This window comes from Filicampus tigris, chromosome 6 (assembly GCF_054856515.1).
Source record: "Filicampus tigris isolate MCC_2025a chromosome 6, RoL_Ftig_1.0, whole genome shotgun sequence".
Classification (NCBI taxonomy): Eukaryota; Metazoa; Chordata; class Actinopteri; order Syngnathiformes; family Syngnathidae; genus Filicampus; species Filicampus tigris.
Window position 1 is genome coordinate 20,137,276 of NC_141222.1, and position 20,244 is coordinate 20,157,519.

At 40.4% G+C, this 20,244-nt stretch overlaps 2 protein-coding genes across 2 annotated transcripts in view; one reads left to right on the forward strand and one right to left on the reverse strand.

The window, feature by feature from the left end:
- The first annotated feature begins 200 nt into the window (after positions 1-200).
- Positions 201-15,854, forward strand: txndc11 (thioredoxin domain containing 11). The gene is made up of 13 exons (XM_086032819.1): positions 201-523; positions 1,241-1,337; positions 1,491-1,610; positions 2,662-2,759; positions 3,658-3,787; positions 3,881-3,974; positions 4,045-4,157; positions 5,431-5,634; positions 7,145-7,727; positions 9,128-9,330; positions 9,410-9,522; positions 10,796-10,876; positions 12,675-15,854. Exons 1-13 carry the CDS (start codon positions 399-401, stop codon positions 13,198-13,200), a joined length of 2,487 nt encoding a protein of 828 aa, XP_085888945.1. The 5' UTR covers positions 201-398; the 3' UTR covers positions 13,201-15,854.
- The window catches only part of LOC147146162 (uncharacterized), a 38,660-nt gene continuing 34,237 nt past the window's right edge, over positions 15,822-20,244 (reverse strand). Inside the window, exons 57-65 of the mRNA XM_086032818.1 lie at positions 19,902-19,992; positions 19,676-19,805; positions 19,383-19,573; positions 18,311-18,472; positions 18,089-18,225; positions 17,530-17,669; positions 16,666-16,760; positions 16,364-16,592; positions 15,822-16,041 (exon numbers count right to left, since the gene is read on the reverse strand). Of these exons, the coding sequence (XP_085888944.1) occupies positions 15,977-16,041; positions 16,364-16,592; positions 16,666-16,760; positions 17,530-17,669; positions 18,089-18,225; positions 18,311-18,472; positions 19,383-19,573; positions 19,676-19,805; positions 19,902-19,992 (1,240 nt within the window). The 3' untranslated portion in view covers positions 15,822-15,976. The remainder of the gene's footprint in view (positions 16,042-16,363; positions 16,593-16,665; positions 16,761-17,529; positions 17,670-18,088; positions 18,226-18,310; positions 18,473-19,382; positions 19,574-19,675; positions 19,806-19,901; positions 19,993-20,244) is intronic.

Here is a 20,244-nt window from a genome sequence, read left to right on the forward strand (position 1 = left end):
TTTCAGGATCATGTAAAATCCAACACGCATATTTTTCGGGGCATATTTTTAGTGAGTATTTAGGATTTTTGTAACAATGTATTAAATATGAAAATACGTTTTCAAAAGTAATACACCTATTTTAATCAATTTTCATGTCACAGTCAGATAGTTGTAAACCCTCGAGAGCTTTTCCAAGATGGCCCCTCACGTCATTGTTGCGGAAGTGAAAAGTGTACGTGTGGAAGAAAGGTTGGCCGGACCGTATTTGAATAGCTTTCACGCCGTCCGCGTTAATGTCTCATCCAACGTAGCTACCTTCCCACCCACCGAACCGACGTCGGGCAAATGGACGGACCGAGCCGCCCCCGGGGTGTGTAAAACAAAATGGGACCAAGAGGAGTTGCTGACGGGCTGTAATGCTGCGGCGTGCGCGGCTGGTTCTCCGGCAGGTGCTGAGTCTGATGGCCCGGAGACCGGCTCTCCTGTGCGGGGCCATCGTGCTCGGAGTTCTGCTCGTACTGGCTGTCAAGTTCACATGCAGGTAGGCGGCGTGACGCTATTAGGCTGAGATGAGGGACATTAAATCCAGTAACTACTGTACGATATGGTTCGCCCTGTCTGCGAATTAGCTTCTCCTCATCCAATTACTGGGGTGCCTTGTTTTACGAGTTTAATTCCTTCTGTGACTTCGCACTCATATCCCAGAACACTCGTCTCTCAAAACATCGTTCCCTACTGAAATAAATGGAAAAGCATTAATCCGTTCCAGCCCCTCAAAACACCATCAAAACATGTTGTAACGTGGATTTAAACAAAATGGCACTCTACGTGATGTACTTTAGAAGATATTTAGTAAATAATAATAATAAATAAAAAAAAGAGACAACAAGTAAACAGTTTGTGCATTGTGATAATTCCGTGGACATTGTGCTGCTCAGTCTCACCTTTACGTCCAGGATGCAGTGTAATACAGACACTACACGTAGATTTGATTATGGAACACAGAAGACCATTGCATTTAAATTGCACTAACATGAGTTGTTTTTTTGCTGAGGACGAAAAATAAATTCCTGTTGATTTTTATGTATGCTTAATCTTCTTGTATAGCTAACAAATAAAAGTTGGTTAAAGCAGTGGATCTCAACCTTTTTACACCAAGTACCACCCCAAAAGGGCCGACACGGACAACTACTGTTTGAGGAAATGTGTTTTTGTTTTTTTCAAAATGCAGAATTGACTTGAGCTTTTTTTTCTGTAGTCGTGCAAAGAACGTGGTGGCAGCGGCTCGACCACCGCTTCGCTTCTTCTCCCCTGAATCCCCAGTAGTGGACCTCTACTTGGGTCAGCTTGATCAGGTAAGATCACAAGTTGACTAACCGGTTCCATTAACGCACCAAGTGGTATGCTGGATTTCTTAAGTGGTATGCTAAGACTGGTACTTTGAGAGCTAAGTATTTTTTGAAGTGGTACTTTTGTTCTCTGTTGTGTGACTTGGTTTCCCTCACTAGGTGGATCATCTCAGGAGTGTGGCCGAGGTGTCTTTTGTCTTCTTCTACGCACCGTGGTGCGCCCACTCCATGGCCGCCAGACAGGAAGTCCAACTGGTGGCCAAGAAACTGGCCAAACAGGTACCAAGCAACAAAAAACCTAACACAATGCCATGGGTACCAGGTAACACCCAAGGACCACATGGGTAGCCCACAGGACTTTTCTGAAAATAGCTCACCAGCAATGGGAGATTTGTAGACATAAAGTCTTCCGTATGATATTTATCTGTTTTTCTATCGTGTTAAATCATTACTGATTAATTGTGAGAAATCATGAACATGTTTAGAGTTTTCACATAGATGAGCATCGTTAATGGAAATGTAATTCAAGTCCTTGTTAAAGATGAAGTCAACCCCCCCAAAATCTTTACAAAAATATGTTATATGAGCCTCCACTAGTCAAAACACGGCATTGTGATTAATATTGTGTTTGTGGAACATGAGTTAAACAGCAAAATCCATTGGTTTTTAGCCATCTCACGGGGCAGCCATTTTGCCACTCTCAACTGAAAGTGACATCACAGTTGCTCAGGACCCAGGTACCAACCAATCATGGCTCACTTGTTTTCTGAAGCTGAGCCATTACTGGTTGTTAACTGAGCCCTGAGCAACTATGATGTCATTTTCAGTTGACAACAAGTGGCAAAATGGCCGCCCCGTGACATGGACAAAAACCTGAGGATTTTACTATTTAACTCATATTCCACAAATGCAATATTAATCAGAATGCTGTGATTTGACTTGTGGAGGCACATAGAACATATTATTGTAAAAACTTTTCGAGGGTTGACTTGTCCGTTAAGTGAAAATAAATGTTTTGTAAATTTGGCAAACCACAGACAAGTGTTGTTAACCACTACTACCAGCACTACTTTGACTCTGACAGTTCTTTTGTCCTATGCCAATCTTGCATCTTCTGTTGAATTTATTGGCAGGTTACACTGTGTTGTGCATCCATGATGTTACATTATCATCATTCCGCCTCCACAACCTGCCCTAGAAAAGCCAGATCAAATCAGCATTTCTAGTTCCAAACCATGATGATAGTGCACCTGGTAGAATTGCTGTGTGGTTGAGAAACGTTGACTGAAAGCACCACCTGTAATACGAGTGGTCTTTATCGAACCCACAGGTGCAGTTTGTGGCCATAAATTGCTGGTGGAGCCAAGGCAAGTGCAGGAGGCTCACCCGCTTCTACAAGTATCCCATCATCCACCTCTTTTACAGACGGTGAGGAAAGACTCTTACATTATGTAATTGAGGGGTCTTCAATCCTATTCTTCGAGTCCCGCCTGTTTTCCATCTCTCGCTGCCGCAACACGCACCTGATTCCAATGATCGTTATCTAGCTTCTGCAGCTTCTTGCTAATGGGGGAAAAAAAAACAAAAAACAAGCAGGACACTGGCCCTTGAGGAACAGGATTGAAGACCCCCTGGTGTACCAAAATTGTCATGTCAGTGTCTACCGTATTGTATCATTCTAATCTGCTGTACAGTGCTGGTAACACGTTACACCAAATGTGCACGTGTTTGCTGACACGTTGCTTTTTCCAGTCAAGTCGTCAGAGTACAGTTACTCCTCCCATATCACAAAGCGTTACTTTGTAGACTGCATTTACTTCCACATGCAGGTGACGTCAGTATTTCTGCAGGACGCAGCAGTGAGAAAGAAATGATAAGACTGAAATGAAGAGCACATACTGTACTTCTCAGTCATGGTGCTTTACATGGTGTATTGTAAAACTAATGTATCATAAAACACAGGAGGACACCTGTTCCCAATGCTATAGTATGTACTCACTATAGTCACTAAACATATGACTGTAAATTATAGAGCACATATAAGGGAAAGTATTTACAGCGTATTCAAATTCACATTCCTGTCTGAGAGAGTTACATCCTCCTTTTCAGCACATTGACGTGTCCATAAACGGCAAGGGAGGAAGGAGAGACATTCACATTTTCAAGCTGGAAATACAGTCACTATTTTAAGTTTGGGTCAGCTAAAACAAAAACAAAAAAAAAAACCGAAGGTTTAGTTGCACACTGTGCTGTGGACAGGGTGTTATCTAGCTTCAATAACACTAATTATTGTCTGACACCTGACTAACTCGTCCCACCGCGTCAGGTTCGGGCCAATCGAGTACAAGGGTCCGTTTGTGGCGGCCTATGTGGAAAGTTTTATCCTCAGAGTGATGACGCCTCTCACATACCTGCCGTCAAGAGACGCACTGTGGGAGTTCCTCTCCTGTCACGAGGTACCGGGGACATCGTTGCACAAGTGTACAAGATTTTTTTATTTTTTTTTTTATGACGCGTGTTTGGATCTTAACTGTGTCTTTGCTTCCCAGACGCGCGTGGTGGGCTTCTTCCAGTTTAACGCTTCACCTCAGCCGCCAGGCTACATCACATTTCTCGCCGCTGCTCTGCAGGCCCTAAAAAGAGGTAAAGAGGTCACCTTGAGTGCTTGGTTTGTTGCTCCTTGCAGAACGTTCAGTCCTGGCGTCACATACAGATTTCCGGGGCGTGGTCCGGTTCGGGGTGGTCACCAACAGAGGGGTGGCAGATGCCATCTCGTTGAAAGAGGATGAAAGCGTGTACCTCCACAGAAGATTTAACTCTTCTTTGGTGAGCAAAGAAACACTTGTCCACAACGTTAGGTACACTTGCACTAAGAACGGGCAACTTAAATACTGGAGGGGGCCAACATTTTTCATCAGTGCTACTGGGGGGCCCCGCACAGGACCACGCACTTCCGAACCCGACGAATGACCAAAATGCCACGGGCTGTAAAAAAATCGACTTGACGTTACTTTTAAATTGCCAGTTTTAAAGCATTTCTACTGACAACAAAGATAATTATTCAGCAATTCAACATTTTATTAATATACTTTTTCATTCATTTCAAACATTTTTATTCAATAGTACAACAAATGGAGAGCAATGTAAAATAACACAGTGAACCTCTAAAAATGGACCTCTAAGGAATCATGAATACGCCTTGAAATGTAAAGACAGTCATTTTTAAGTTATGATCCTACATATGGCGTTAGCATCATTGCTACTTGTAAATTTGCATGATCAAAAGATGACACGATTGATTGCTGCTTTTGTCCTTTGGCTGCCGGCTAGTTATTAGCGGCTAATCTGCTAATGTTTACTTGGGGAGGCTCGGGGGAACACTTGGGTGCTACTTGTTCAAATGATTCGTCAGGTTTGTTGTATTGCCTTGTTTTTGATCACATACCTTGCACAACTACTTCCTCCATTTCACTCTGGAGATTCCGCAACACAAGCTAATGGGAAGGAACATCTCTTGTAAAAATAGCTTCTTCTTTGCCCAGCCCTTACTTAACAACTGTCTGCCTGACTGAACAATTAATTGAATTCAAATGTACATCGCAATGCAATCTTCAGATCGCAAAGGCTACAATTAAAAAAACAAAACAATCTGCTTCATTTCGATGGGTTGGTAGGTTTTATTTTTTATATACATAATGTATATTTTGATTATTTAGATCTTGTCTAAATAAGTCCAGTCCTAACGAATTACACTCCATGTTTACATATTATTGATTCATGAATCATGAACATTTGAAATGATAAAGCCACAGTTTGTTGGTTGTAACCTGACTTATGATTTACTGACTTACATCATGCTTACGCCGCATTTGTTTGCTAGAATTTTGCCAAGTTTTTGTAGTGAACACATTACAAAAAATCTAAACTAATAAAAACTAACAAACTTTCTCTGAAAACGAATTAAAACTAACAAATAAGTCCAAATTAAAAAAAAAAAATTTAACACTGCTTAAAAATGCCAAAGTATTATGACCCTGGTGTTAACACAACACTTGTGTGTTTTGACCCGAAATAACAGCGTCGCGACTTTGCTTATCAGATTTTCCCGCGATGGGAACGCAACTTCACATCCCGTGCTGTTTGTAGCTGGGTGTTTGAGCACCACGAGAGCGTCCTGAAGTGGCTGCAGCCGCCGGGGACCAAGTCTCGTCTACTGGAACAGGAACTGACCAAAGGGGCCGCACTATTGCTTTTCTTGCCGCACGATCCCCTCGTCTCCGAGCCTGACGGCCTCTTGCAGCAGGTGAGCGCACAGCCAAACATACTGAAGAGTGTACTCATGTTATTATGCCCTAAAATTCTTTTTATGAATCCGCCCACTTTTCTGCCCTTCACTCCACCCCAAATTGCTCACTTCCAAATTCCACGTTTTCCCACATAGAACACATTTTCCACAGAAAAAAAGCAATTCAATTCAATGATACCTTCTACAAATAATCCCTCATCTTTCAAGCCATTTTAATTTGTCATACTTGTCATATGGCAAGAGCAACAGAAGATGGCAAGAGCAACAGAAGATGAGAAAATACAGTGGTACGTTAATTAAACAGTAGGCAACACAATACAATGATGCCTTGAGATACTTCAATTTAATTCAACATGAACATTCGACCAAAACTATTGAAATTCAGATAACAATTTGCGACAGAAAGCGACGTACATCTGAACACTAACAGCAACATATCGTCGCTGTCCTGTGAAAAACGCGTATCACAAAAAATAAAAAAATGAAAAAAATGGAGATAAGTGTTTTTCACACGACAGCGACGATATGTAGACCGATAACGTATGTAACACAACTAACAGGCATATATTCTTTATCCTCTCCGAAGAATGACTCTTACGGCCATACTGAGAAGCAGTACAGTCTGCAGTACAGTACTGCATATCATTATGTCCGTCTTATCTTGCCCCGATGTGGCCAAAGCACACACACCAGATTGAGCAGCAAAATGTGCGTTAAAAGAGAAAATCTGGCAAAACTGTTTAATTCAATTTAATCATGTCATTACTGCATGTTTTTATAAAGTATAGTATTATAGCATAGGGCTGGTCGATTATGAAAAAAATATTAAGCACGATTATTTTTGGTAATAATTGAAATCACTATTATTCAAAGGATCATTTATGTTTTGGTACAAAACAAGAAAATGTTTAAGCATGAAAAATATAAAGACAAATGTAAGTAAGTTCCTTTTGGACCAAACAAAATTTATAAAGTTAGTCATTATAAAATAAAAAAAGGTGCAAATGTATAAATTAAAGTGTAATTTCCTTGTGTAAAGCAATGTAGTGTGTTGAATATAAATGCATAATAATAATCGTTTTTTTTTACGATCATGCCAATTTTGTAATCGGGGACTGTAATAATCGGAATTGTAAATGAACTTTGATTAATTGCACAGTCCTATTATAGAGTGCTATTTTTCTCAATTAAAAAAAAAATACAAATTAATTTTTGGTTTTTGTTAGGCTCCAGCAGATTAATGGTGTTTCCATTTATTTCAATAAGGAAAGAAGGATTTGAGAAACATGGGTTTTAAATTACAAGTATGCTCAAGGAACACACTAAACTTGTATCTCAAGGCACCTGTATTGACAACATTCAGGACATTCAGGCTACTACTTTTTAAATTGAAATTAAATTTGACACATTTCTTCCCCTTCCACATTTGTCAACTGATTCAAAACTTCAAACGGTTCACTTTATTCAGAAAAGTGCATTCTCTAGTTTGACTGTTTTTCTGTCCTAGGTTGCAGACGTGGCTTTGCGTTATCACTCCTGTGACACGCAGAAGAAACGCTTGACGCCCAGCGTGCCGTGCTGCCACTCCGTACTCGCCCCCGACTCCACCGCGTGGTGTGAGGTGTGCCCGACGTCGTCGGCCTGCTGCCCGTCGCGTTCCACGCCGCGTTCCACACACAAGCGCTGCTGCCTTCACCTTCACTGTCGCAGCTTCGCGCTCAGCTACAGCCCGCTGAGCCATCACAGTGCCTGCTGTGGGAAAGTACATCCTCAGCTTAGCAACAGCTCAAAAACCAAAGAGGCGCCCCAGGCGCAAAACTCTTCTTCCATCGTCACGTCTTCAACCGATGCCCTCAAGGGGCTCCGCTGTCAGACCAACAAAACACTCAGGTTCTACGTGTTGGACAAGGAGCTCAACTGGCCGCTGGCGGTGAGGCTGGGTGCGCCAGGGAACGGAAATTCCTCGTCGTGGCGCCTCCGGGAAGTCGGGGTGCAGGGTGACGGCTCCTTTGCGGCCATCGTGAACCTGAGGGACGAGGTGCACTATGTGCTACAGCGCAGCCCCACCGCCACACTCACTGAGTCTCTAGGTAAGATTTCGATCAGTTGGAGTCACAGTCAAGGTTGTTCTAGTTAATGACAACTAACAAAATTACTCAAATTAAAATTGAAAAAAAAAATGTTTTTGTTAACTCGTTCACTGCCAGGTATTTTCAGACACTCTTCTACCCTAACGTTTGAAAAAAAAATATAAATGAGTTCCTGGGATTGAATGGCTGTACTGTAAAAAGACGAATACATTCGTCATTGGCAGTGATTGTGTAAACGAATAATGAAAATGCTTTTGAAAAACGATAACTAAGTGGATCTCCCGTTTATAAAACTAAGGAAATCTATAATTGTTAGGAAAATGTCTTGTTTTCGTCTTTGTCGGTTAATATCAGAAATGAGCTTTTGGGGTTCATTTTCAATGTATTTATTTTGGTATTACTGTACGTCTGTCCAGAAGAAGGAAGGTCGAACAGTCGTTTGAAAACTGTAGTTTAACTTCAGGGGTGTGCATCTTTCTAATGAAAGACGATACAATACTTATTTCGATACATGGGGTAAGATAAGAGTCAAGGACGGCTCGATTTTAAAAGGGAGCGATTCCGTTGATACGGCTCCGTTTGAGACTTTTGCATATTTTGCATACATATCAATGCAATTATCAGTACTGTAAATGTGGCATTTCCTTCAGATATATAATTCCATGAAAAGACGATCAAATAGTATCTCGATATATTTTAGTTGAATGGTCGATTTGGTACAAGTTGATGCGCTCACACATTTTAAATCGAAACCGATTTTCCGATTCAAACTGGTTTTACAAAGTAGTTACCACCCCTTTTTACTTTACTTTGTTACACTGTACTTTGTGATCTTTTTCCTTTTTATTTTCTCTCTCTCTCTCCCTAAGCGTTTAAAAAAAAAATGCTAAAAAGAAATTAAAACTGAATTTAAGAGAAAAAGTCAAAATGAAATAAAACTATTATAACCCTGGTAGTAGTATTAGTACTAGTAGTAGCAGCAACATGATTTCCCCAAAAACCCAGTTTAAAATGCTGAGTCTGTTTGAAACGGCCACTTCAGCCAAGTACAACGCACAAATAATTGTGAAAATTGGACAATGGGTTTGGGAGAAATTTGGGCAGTTTTTTGCATTGAAAAAAAATGGCCTTTTGCCGATGGCAAATCTGGTCAAAAACACCTTCAAATAGGAAAAAAACAACTATAACTTAATTATTTCTCAGCGTTCTCTTCAACCGTTTTGTTCCATCCTCTATCTGCGCGTCATACGATTGATAAGATTGGTAACCGCCACCTTTCACAATGGAAATAATAAATGAGGAGAAATAATCAACTGCGATTCAAAATCCACGGCAGGCTTTCTGTGCCGCAGCCTCCAACAAAATGACGTGCTGTGATTGTGTGTCCGTGTTTCTTCCAGAGGCCTTCATCATGAACTTCAGCGCCCCCTACAGCCTCCTGCACAGACACTTGGTGGGCGAGGAGCCGAGAGAACGCCAAGTCACGAGTCAGAACCAATCCCGGCGGCAGCAGCAGCAGCAGCAGCAGCCCGAGCCTCCACGGCCGCTTATCGCCGAGCTGACCACATCCTCCTTCCTGCCCTTCGTCATGGACGTTGAAAAGGTGCCAGGAATGTCTACCGTGACCCCCGCCCTGACCTCCGATCACTTTCAGCGGCATCCTCCGATGTTGTTTGTTGCAGGACGTGCTGCTTTTCTACTACACTCAGTGGTGCGGCTTCTGCTCCGTCCTCAACCACGTCCTCATCCAGCTGACTCGATTGCTGCAGCGCGACAGCAGCGTCACTGTCGCCAGGTATGACAATAACAGTAGCAGCCGTGCCTTCACTTGAAAGTTTGCTCCGTGACCGATAAACTGGGGTTAATTGTGTAGTCATTACATTCATAAATACATACAAATGCACCCAAATATCTGAAAGTAAAGTATCTATTAAAATTGACATGTCTCATTACCAGAGGTGGGCATTCCGTCAGTACCGGTGGAAGGTCCGTCAATCCGACACTGATGGACGCCCGTTTTGTTGGCGAAAGATGAATGATGGGAAACCTGCTCCTTTTGTGTTGTAGACCTCTCGGTCCCATAGACAGCAATGATATTGTCCCACATTGTTTTTATTTCACCACGCTCTATGAGTGTGTGCGCGTGTCTTTTTTTTTTTTTTTACTTTTATTTAACTGTGTCTGCTTGTGCCGCGCGTGTGACGTAAGTACATTCTTGACACCGATTGGCTGTAACCGACGCAAAGCCGAAGAAAGAAGAACATTTGACGGTCCTAAAAAAGCGGCGATGAATAGTAATTTAGCTACGACGGAAGCGCAGTTAAAGTAACGATGACTAATTAACGGACTGACAATTACAGATTTGGTCGGCTTGAAATAATGACGGACTGATGATGACGGATGGGTGGACCGACCACTGGCGAATGACAGACCGTCAAAATTTACTGACATGCCCACCTCTGCTCAACATACTGAAATTCAGTCAAATAAAAAAAAAAAAACGACAATGAAAATAATCAGAGGGTTCGATATCATTCAACGTACACCAACATCTGTATAATTCTTTTTTCCTGTAATGGTCAACAACAGCTCATTTTAAGGCTGTAGTCGGCTTTGTGGGTCCCTAAATGTATTTTTGATGCTGATTTAAAAAAAAAAAAAAAAAAAAAAGTCTACTTTTTTCCTAGCACATCAGGTTTTGGAGATATTTTCATTTTTTTGTTTTTAAGTTTGACCTATAAAAGCCTGCACAATACGGACGCACCGGGTGTTAAAATTTATAGCTATGATGCTTCAGAATAGATTTCCACTTGAACCCAAACCTTCATAAATATGACTACAAATTACTATATTATATTTCGTGAGGATAAGGATAATGGATGGATGTATGAATATGATGTGATATGATATGATATGATTGTTTTTGTATTATTAATATTATTACGGAAACCTGATGTGCTAGAGAGAAAAACAAGGGCAGATTCGGACTCAGTGCTTGCATCTCTGATTTAAAAAGAAAAAAAAAAACTGTGCAAATTTGTTGACCCGGTGTTATTTGCTGTATGCAGGGTGAATGTTGCACGTAACGACCTCCCATGGGAGTTCATGGTGGATCGTGTTCCCTCCATTCTTTTCTTCCCAAAATACAGGTAAGAGAAATCGGTTGGGATGAGCGTGAATCTCTCAGCATTCATAATAGCCGTCAAAAATGTTTTTGCAAATATTGTCTCTGCACTCACAGAGAATAATATGACATTTTCTGATGTTGAATAGGATACGTCTGAATGCTTGTCTCTCAGCATTCATGAAATGTTGGGGAATAACAATGGATTAAAAAACAATTGTGGTTTTTGCACCTTAGAGTGAGTCGCAGTGCATGTTGGGGCGGAAACATTTTGGTTCAGTGACAATAATGTAATTGCTCGCCCCTCAGCATGCTTGTCTCGCTGTATTCACGAAACATTTTTTTCTTAGTCGCAAGCATTGTTTTTCCTACATGTTATGTATGCTGCTGAGAGACTAATATTAATGAAAATATGGAGAAAAATGTTTCTCAGCATTCATGTACTATAAATGTTGGGTGCACAACAGTATTAATGTGAATGCTTAGCTAAGCATTCACCAAATAACGTATTTTCCCCACATGTAAATTCTGAGGGACTAGCATTCGTAAAATGTGGGGGTGAAAAAATGCTTGATACTCTGCATTCACACCAAAAATGTTGGGTGCACATTGTTAATATGAATGCTTGTATCAGCTTGCATAACAGGAGAATTAATTGACAGTGCTGCCGGTGTGAATGCGTTTCTCTTAGAATTCACAAAATAACTTTTTTTTTAATAGCGAGCAGTTTTTTCCACATTTCTGAATAGAGATTATTCATAAAATATGGCGGGAAAATGGTTAATTCTCAGCATTGACACAAAATGTTGGGTGCGCAACAATATTAATGTGAATGCTGGTCTCAGCATTCACAAAATAATTTCACTTTTTTAAATTTATGAATGCTGAATGAGAAATCATTCAAAAAATGTGGACCAAAATGCTTGATTCTCATCATTCACTGAAAAAATGTTGGGTGATATACAGTCATTTTCATGACAACAGGAAGTTATGGGATAGAGTAGTGGAAGCTAGACCCAGGACAGAAATGAGTATATGTGAGCAACAGTATAGTTTCACGCTTATGGCGAGAACGACAGATGCATCATTTGCCTTGAGGTTGTTAATGGAGAGTGACAGAGGTCGTCAGAAGGACCTGAATTGTGTCTGTCGATCTGGAGAAAGCTTATGAGGGGTCACCCAGACAAGAACTGTGGTACTGCATTAGGAAGTCCGGAGTGGCTGAAAAGTATGTTCGAATAGCACAGGACATGTATGAGAGCAGTAGAACAGTGGTGAGGTGTGACAGAGGAGTTGAAGGTGGATGCATCAGGGATCAGCTCTAAGCCCCTTCCACTTTTGCAATTGTTATGTCATCGAAGAGTCTCTGCTAGGACGAAGGGGCACGTTTATAAGACAATGGTGAGGCCAGCCATGAAAGGCAAGAAGCAGAGCTAGGGGTGGCGGAAATGAAGACGTGAAGGTTTTCTTTAGAATGAATAGGATTAGAAATTAGCTCATAAAATGGACAGCCAAGGTAAAAAAAAATGTTAAGTTAGAGAGAGCCAAATTCCATTGTTTGGACTCATACAGAGGAAAGAGAGTGAGTATATCACTAGCAGGGCGATGAGGATGGAGCTGCCAGGACAGAGAGCGAGAGGAAGTCCTAAGAGAAGTTTGATGGAGGTCACGAGGGAAGACATGAGGGCGGTTGGTGTTGGAGAGGAGGAGGCAGAAGATGGATTGATGGGAAAGGGTGACTGTGGCGACCCCTAACAGCCCAGGACAAGCTGAAAGGAAAATAAGACAGTGTCATTTTAATAGTTGCATTGTTGTGTTTGAAGAAAACAGCTGAGCGTGAAATTTCCGGATGATCTTCCCATCACTCTTCCAAACCTCCTCCGGTTCGTCCTCAAGCATTCGGGCACGGACGAACCCCAATCATCCGCCACGACGGACGCTTCGGGCCCCGGCGGTGCCGTCCTCCACACAGAGTTGGAAGCCCTCCAGTGCGAGGTACGGACGCTGCACCGCACCCGCGAGCTGCTTTCCCAGCAGCTGGCGCAGCTTTGGCGCGACAACCGGAAGCTGCGGTTGGACGCTCGCGGACTGGAAGCTCAGAACGCCAAGCTGCGGCGGGAGCAACGCGACCTGGAGGAGCGGCGGCGGGAGAAGAGCCGACACCTCGCCGAGGCGTTGCGGCGGCTGCGGGAGCTGGCCGACGCCTCGGAGAATCTGCTCAGCCAAAATGCCATGCTAAGTGTGGTGCTCAAGGCCTTGAAGGAAACCGCAGAGGCCGAAGTTGTGGAGAAGGTGCAGGCAGAGGCTGGGAAGGAAGCTCCGCAGGCGGGAAGCCACTTGGCCTCCTGACGGTTACTACGGGAGACGGGAGCACCGGGATGTGAAGGGATGAATCGGCAGTATGTGGAGTGAATGGCGTGATACTTGGTAGCACAGTGGTACCTTGACTCACAAGTAGGACCCAATTGATTAATCGGCAAAAATCGTTTTTTTTTTTAAACATTAACACATTATAACACAAGATAAACATAATGACGTTCAAACCACCCCAACCCCAAAAAAAGCTGATTTTTCTACCTTGTACAGTTGAACAAATACTAAAGGACAAAGTCTTGTAAAACAGGTCAAATTCCAAACATATACCTCCAATCCAAGGTTATTCCAGTTAATGAACAAAGCAACAAAAACTAAAAATATTTTCTGAAATGAACTAAAATACAAATGAGAGGGTTTAAAAAAAAAAAAAGAAAAATAAGTGAAGCTACATTTTACTCTTACAAAACTAACGAAAACTAATGATAGTGAAAATGAGCATGATTAACACATGAGCTTTCAGGATTTTCGTCTGTCTGTACATTAGTCTGTACATCTCTTAACCTTGCACACAAGAAATACCCGTTATTTAAAAAAAAAAAAAAAAAAACAACACTAAAACTAATAACAAAAATAAAACAAAGTATTGTGATAAAAATTAAAAGTAATAAACCTTCTCTTAAACCAAATTAAAACTAACTGAATTTGAAAAACCAAAGTCAAAACTAAATACAAACTAACTACTAAAATCCAAAAGCCACAAATATCGCAAGAGTAATTAACGCCCCCCACCCCAAAAAAAGCTTATCAATTGTCTATAGATGCCATAAAATGGTGGTAAAGCACTACTTTTGTCTAACCAAAGCTCCTCAAACTCTACTTCAACATGGTACCAAACTGCCACAAGATAGTGCCCAAGAAACATTTAAATTTAAATTTTTTCAGTGAATGACAGTGGATAGGTTTCCCAAAAAAATCTACAACTATGCGGGATTCACTGTAATTATATTTTATAGAACCAGTTTATTTCCTCAAATTCTCTATTTTAAGTTGGTTCAAATTTGTTAAACCACACAACAACAACAAAAGTGGGTTTATTTTCAGGGGGAGTGGCTGGAACAGATGAATGGCATTTCAATTTAATTCATTTGTTGTAAAATTGTAAATTGAGTTACAAGCTTGGGCACTCGACAAATTCAACTCGTAAGTCAAGGTACTGCTGTAATAGGACAAATTTCTTGGACGAGAATGTTTTGAAGGACCCTTGGAGACAGCCAATATGAACCTAAAATGTGTACTTTGAAGCAAAATGCACGGCTTCCTGAGACTTTTTTTGTGGGTCTACTCATGATAGACGTGCCAACCAAATGTCTTGTGGATACCGGTAATTGAAACTGGCTTCGTTGCATTTTCAAAATCATGGTTCTAATAAGCTAACGAGGGGATAACACTGAGCAGTTTGCAGACCTCCACCAAGGCTAACATTCTTCCCTTTTTTACATGCAAATCATCATATTTAAAGAAAGTGGTTGTTCATTAGGCCAGGTTACATCACTCAGGGGAGACAAATTGAATTTCTAATGTCAAACAGGTGTTCTATATTGTATTTCCAATTTGACAGAAATGGAACCAGAGCTCCTTAGCACGTCTATTATTAGCACAACAATGAATTCAATGTGGCGCGATCACGGCGAAACAAATGAAATTCTAATGTACAGTTTTTGTTCAGCAGACGCCGCCATTTTGCCGTCATTTGTTTTGAGCGAGCTTACGTCACAGGTGTCCTATTGTGTTTCCATTAACGCTTCTAATTTTACGATCACAGCCGAGTCTATGGAAATGAACAAATAATTTGATCTCAGAGACCAATTAACTTTGAAGTTTTGCTCTGTTTTAGTTTTTGGGGGGTTTGATTGTGGTGAAATAAAACTACAATGACAAATAGGATCTCCTTGGTGGGGGGTCATAAGTAAGAATTGAGGGGAGTATATGAAGTTTGGGATTTAAGTGCCAATGACTGCTCAGTGTTTGACAGTTGTACATTACAGTACATGACTAAAATTTGAACACTCGAAAGGCTTTTGTGGTGATCCAGTTGATCTATTTTTACACTTTGAATCACTGAACTGTTATTTCTATTTAACAATTCAGGTATTGAGATGCTGCAATAGTTTGTGTGACATATTGAACCGTTTTTTACCGATTAAATTTTTTTGGGTCTTCGCTATCGTGTGTGTGAGTGTGTTTTTTATATGAACGGTAGTTGAACCCCAAGTATTTGAAACAGTACAGAGACACATGAAATGAACACCATTTTGACAGCGTCAATCAAAACGGATCCTGCCTTTATTTGAATATTTCAATCACTGGAGCGCAAAAATATGAAAGTATAAAGTCATTGCACATCTTAAAGCATCTAAACACAGTGTCTGGTTATGTCAGTGTTTCGCAACATTTGTTGAGAAAAGGCACGTTTTACTTGGGAAAAATCTAACACAGTAACACTAAATAAAAAGTATTGTGCATGAATACTTAAATTGATGATTTCGTGTCAGGTCACTCACAAATGGCCTCAGTATACATCGATGGCACAGATAGATGAACAAACACACATTATTCGTAGTAAAAAAAAAAAAAATATATATATATATATATATATATATATATATATATATATAATTTTTTTTTTGGAAGCAATCAAGTAAAATTTGATAATATCCCAGAGCACACCTGTTAATCAATGGTTGGGAATCACTGGATTATGTTATGAGGTTGATATCCGAATTCTTCTCTATATTCTTCAGTCAGTCAGTCACATAGATGTGAAGAGGAGGATGAGGAGGAAGAGCGCGTCGACCTTTGCTCTCAAACGGGTACCTGGAACAGGAAGTCACGTTAGATGTAGCCGATTGTTGAATTTGTGTCAGAAGAATGATTTGATAAGCCGCTCCACCTTTTTGCTACTGTTGCACTGCAAATGAAAACTGGACCACTGCTACAAAATCAGTTTTTGTTTTGAAGAGCATATCACTATATGGTAGGCAAACTATGACCCGAGGACCACAAAGAGCCGCTATGTTCTTTATTCCGGTCCACTGAGCATTTACATGATACACACACACACACACAAATCTAGGGTGTAGGGTGTAAAATGTGCATAATATGGAAGCAAAGTACTCTTTTTTTGTTCGGTACTCACCACTGGAGCTGGGAGAAGTTGTCGATGATGGCTGGTTAGAGTCGGATGTTGGGCCTGTGGGGGCGTCCGTGGGGTCCGCTTTGCCTCCTTGAAGCCCCAGTCCCAGTTTGTCGAGCTCAGACTGCCTCTGGCTTTGGATCCATGCTTTCACCAGGTCATGGTTTTCGTACCATTTTAAGATCGGCAAGTTGGTCCCGAGAAGTTTACGAACGTCGCTTACAGTCATTTTCTGTAAGAGGGGAAAAGACATTAGTGAACAACTAAATAAAAGCAGTAATTTAAATGCCTCCGTGCACACTAACCAAAACTTGGGATATGTCCAGCGAAACAAATGTTTCCAGGTTCATGTTGAGGTCAGAGTTCACCAGAGTTGTAAGGTAATCCTGCGATGCTCCTCCTGCAGTTCGGGGTAGAAAAGAGAAGAGGCTTCATTTTGAGCGAAAATTATTACATAAAGCATTGCCTGTGTAGTGGAAATAAATGTCTTGTAAAATTGACACACTCCAGAGAAGAGGGTTTAAACAACCATGGCAAACTTGAATGATTAAAAAAAATGGCCAATTATATACTGTGTGTGTGTGTATATATATATATATATATATATATATATATATATATATATATATATATATATATATATTAGTGCTGTCAAGCGATTACATTTTTGTAACTAATTAATCGCAAAATTTTCCATAATTGATCGCGATTAATCACATTTTTCAACTACAATTTTTTTACGAAGCTTGGAACCGATAATTACTTGAGTAAATTCTTGGAATTCATGTGGAAAAAAATATATATATATTTCGACAACAGTTTAACGATACACCAAAGACGTACAACTAATATGGTATTTGAATTTGGCTGCGCAAAGTGTGCAAATTATTTAGGATTTCTCCATGGCTGCACAGTGAGCGGAGGTCAGCTGCTACAGGAAGTAAATCAAACTGAGTTAATTTTTTTTAGTGCGTTATGAAATTTAAATTAATCACCATAGTTAATGCTTTAATTTTGACACCCCTAATATATATATATATATTTATTTATTTATTTGTTTATTTATTGTAACATGACAACAACGATATTGTGGTAATCTTAATATTGTGACATCGATATGATATACGGTGTAAGGATGTGATGCACAAACATCGTGTGTGTTGGCCTACCAAGAAAAGGCTCCATGAGCTGGTACTCTGCTGTAGAGACGGTTGAGCGGGCAGTCCCTCCAAAAGCTTGCAAAGCGATGACGAAAAGAACTTTCTTTTTCGCCAGATTGCAGACGGACACATTCAAGATGCTCGCGTTTCTGCAGGGGACACATGTGAAATAGGTACAAAGTCCAAGTGGCGAGCGCTTTATTTTTTTTTCCCCGTTTTTGTTATGTGACACCCAGAGAGATGAAAAAACATTGTTGTTCCTGAAATAAAATAAAAACTAGACTGCTCTAAAAAAAAAAACAATAACCGAAACTACATTTTACATTTATAAAACTGACTAAAAGAATGATAGCAAAAAATGACCTTCGTTTCTGTATTTGTCAACCCAACATCATACGTGTGCTTTCGGGCTTTATTTTAAATATATTTATTGCGTTATTACTGTATGGTTGTACAGAAGAAGAAAAAAAAAATATTAAAACAAACTACAATGAGAACTGCAAAACTATTACATGGGTTTGTTTATCAAAAAGAGCGCAATATCCGATTATGTCGTGCTATACGATACCTGAGACTTTCTGCCAAAATGGTTTGTAGGACATTAACGTCTAAGGAACACAGGTTGTCCCCTCCGATGCCGTTGAGCTCCATACTGCCGAGCGTGTTCCCGTCGTGACTCAGATATTTGGTGATGATCTGGTTAGCCTGGATGGAGGGCCAAACGTGTCCTTCACAAGAACTACTCGAGTGTCTCCGGAGTCAACTCGACTCGACACACGTGTCCACATACCAGGCTCGAGTTGCAGGGTCCGTTCGACGAATCCATGAGGGAGGAGAGTGTGTCCACCTGAGTGATGTTCCACAAGTTGACGTCATCACTGGTGGCCTGACATGACGCCGGGCCCAGGAGTTCCACCTGATCCTCCGGGATGCCTGGATTGTCTGCATACGCCTTCAAACCAATCAGAGTGCATGATTTTATTTCTCATTCACAGAGGGAGGAGATCTCATGCAGTCAACCCGTTGTCTCAAGCTATGGCGAGTCATGGTTATTATAGTTACCGAAAACGAATGAAATAACTGAAAATAAAATTGAAAAAAAAAACATATTCGTTAGTGAAATAAAATAAAGTGCTTTTAAATAACAATAAAAGAAACTACATTTTATGTTTATACAACTTTCAAAAAGTCCATATAATTATAGCAAACATTTTCTTACATGAGCTTTTGGGGTTTATTTTAAATTTGACTCATTTTACTTATTTTAGTATTACTGTACGGCCATACAGATGAAGAAAGGTCAAACAGTCGTTTGGGAATTGTAGTTTAATTTAATTTATTACATAATACATAGTGACCTTCTTTTTTTTTTTTTTTAAATATTACTGCACTTGACAAATAGGGCTGCTCGATTATGACAAAAATATGAATCACGATTATTTTGGTAATAATTGAAATCACGATTATTCAAACGGTCATTTATTTTTTGGGTACAAAACAAGAACATGTTTAAAAATAAAAATAAGGACAAATGAATTTCTTTGAAACACTATAATTCTGTAAGTTCCTTTTGGACCAAACAAAATGTATAAAAATTATAACATTTTTAAAAAGGTGGAAATTTATACATTCAAGTGTGATTTCCACGTGTAAACAAACATAGTGCATATTAATAATCTTTTTTTTTTTTTTTTTTTACGATTATGCTAATTTTGTAATTGTGGAGTGTAATAATCGTAATTGGAATTGAAATTCGATTATTTGCACGGCCCTAATGTGTTGTTATATTGAAAATGATGGTCTCCATCTTGAGAATGACTAACTTTGGCCTAGGCTCAAGCTTCAGCAGCTCCGCCGCCTACCTCTCGCAGCTTCGCCAGAACGATCTTGAGGTACTCGTCCTGGTCCACCTTCTCCGTGATGCCGCCCAGGTTGTCTCGGACGGTGGTGGCGTTGAGGCAGCAGTTGAACTGATTAACGTCGAAGTAGTCAAAGGGGAAGGTCTCGTCACTGATGGTCACCTGCGTGATGTATCCTACCGTGCACTCGTTTTCTACAAAGTCAAAGATTCAAAGGTCAACAGGGAAACCTTCTTTTGGGAGCAGCAACCTTGTTGAGAACCGAATTAAAAAAGAAAAAAAAAAAAGGAACAAACCGAGCGATCGCTTGACTTTATTTCGAATGGACTTTCTGATTTCTTTTTTCAGGCTATTCCGCTTCTGTCTGTCCACGCCGTTTTCCCCGAGAACCTTCAGGAAGTCCTTCAAGAAACTCCGCTTCGTTTCCTTTAAAGCAACAACGATAGCATAAGAGTCGCCCGCACAGATGCTTCCCAGTGATTTCCCGAGCAGTGTAGAAAAAAATAATAACGTGCAACGTACTCGGTCGAAGTTGTCGTAGAAGTTCGATGTCATAAAAAGAGGTAACATTCCAAGATCCTCCAAGGTTTCTTTGGTCCAATTTGACGGCGGACTGGATTGCAACACACAAGGACGCATTGTCAGAGAACAAAGATGGCCGCCAGGAAATTACAATACATTGATTGATGCTACACTATTTATTTTAGATTAATCGTTTATACCATAAATATATCACAAACTATGATACATTTCAAGTTCATCTTACATTACCCTTAAAGATGAATAGCTTACAAATGATATCAGACGATATCACATGCGGTGAAGACTCTCCGGAATTTCCGCTAGCAACCCCGGCTAAACTAAG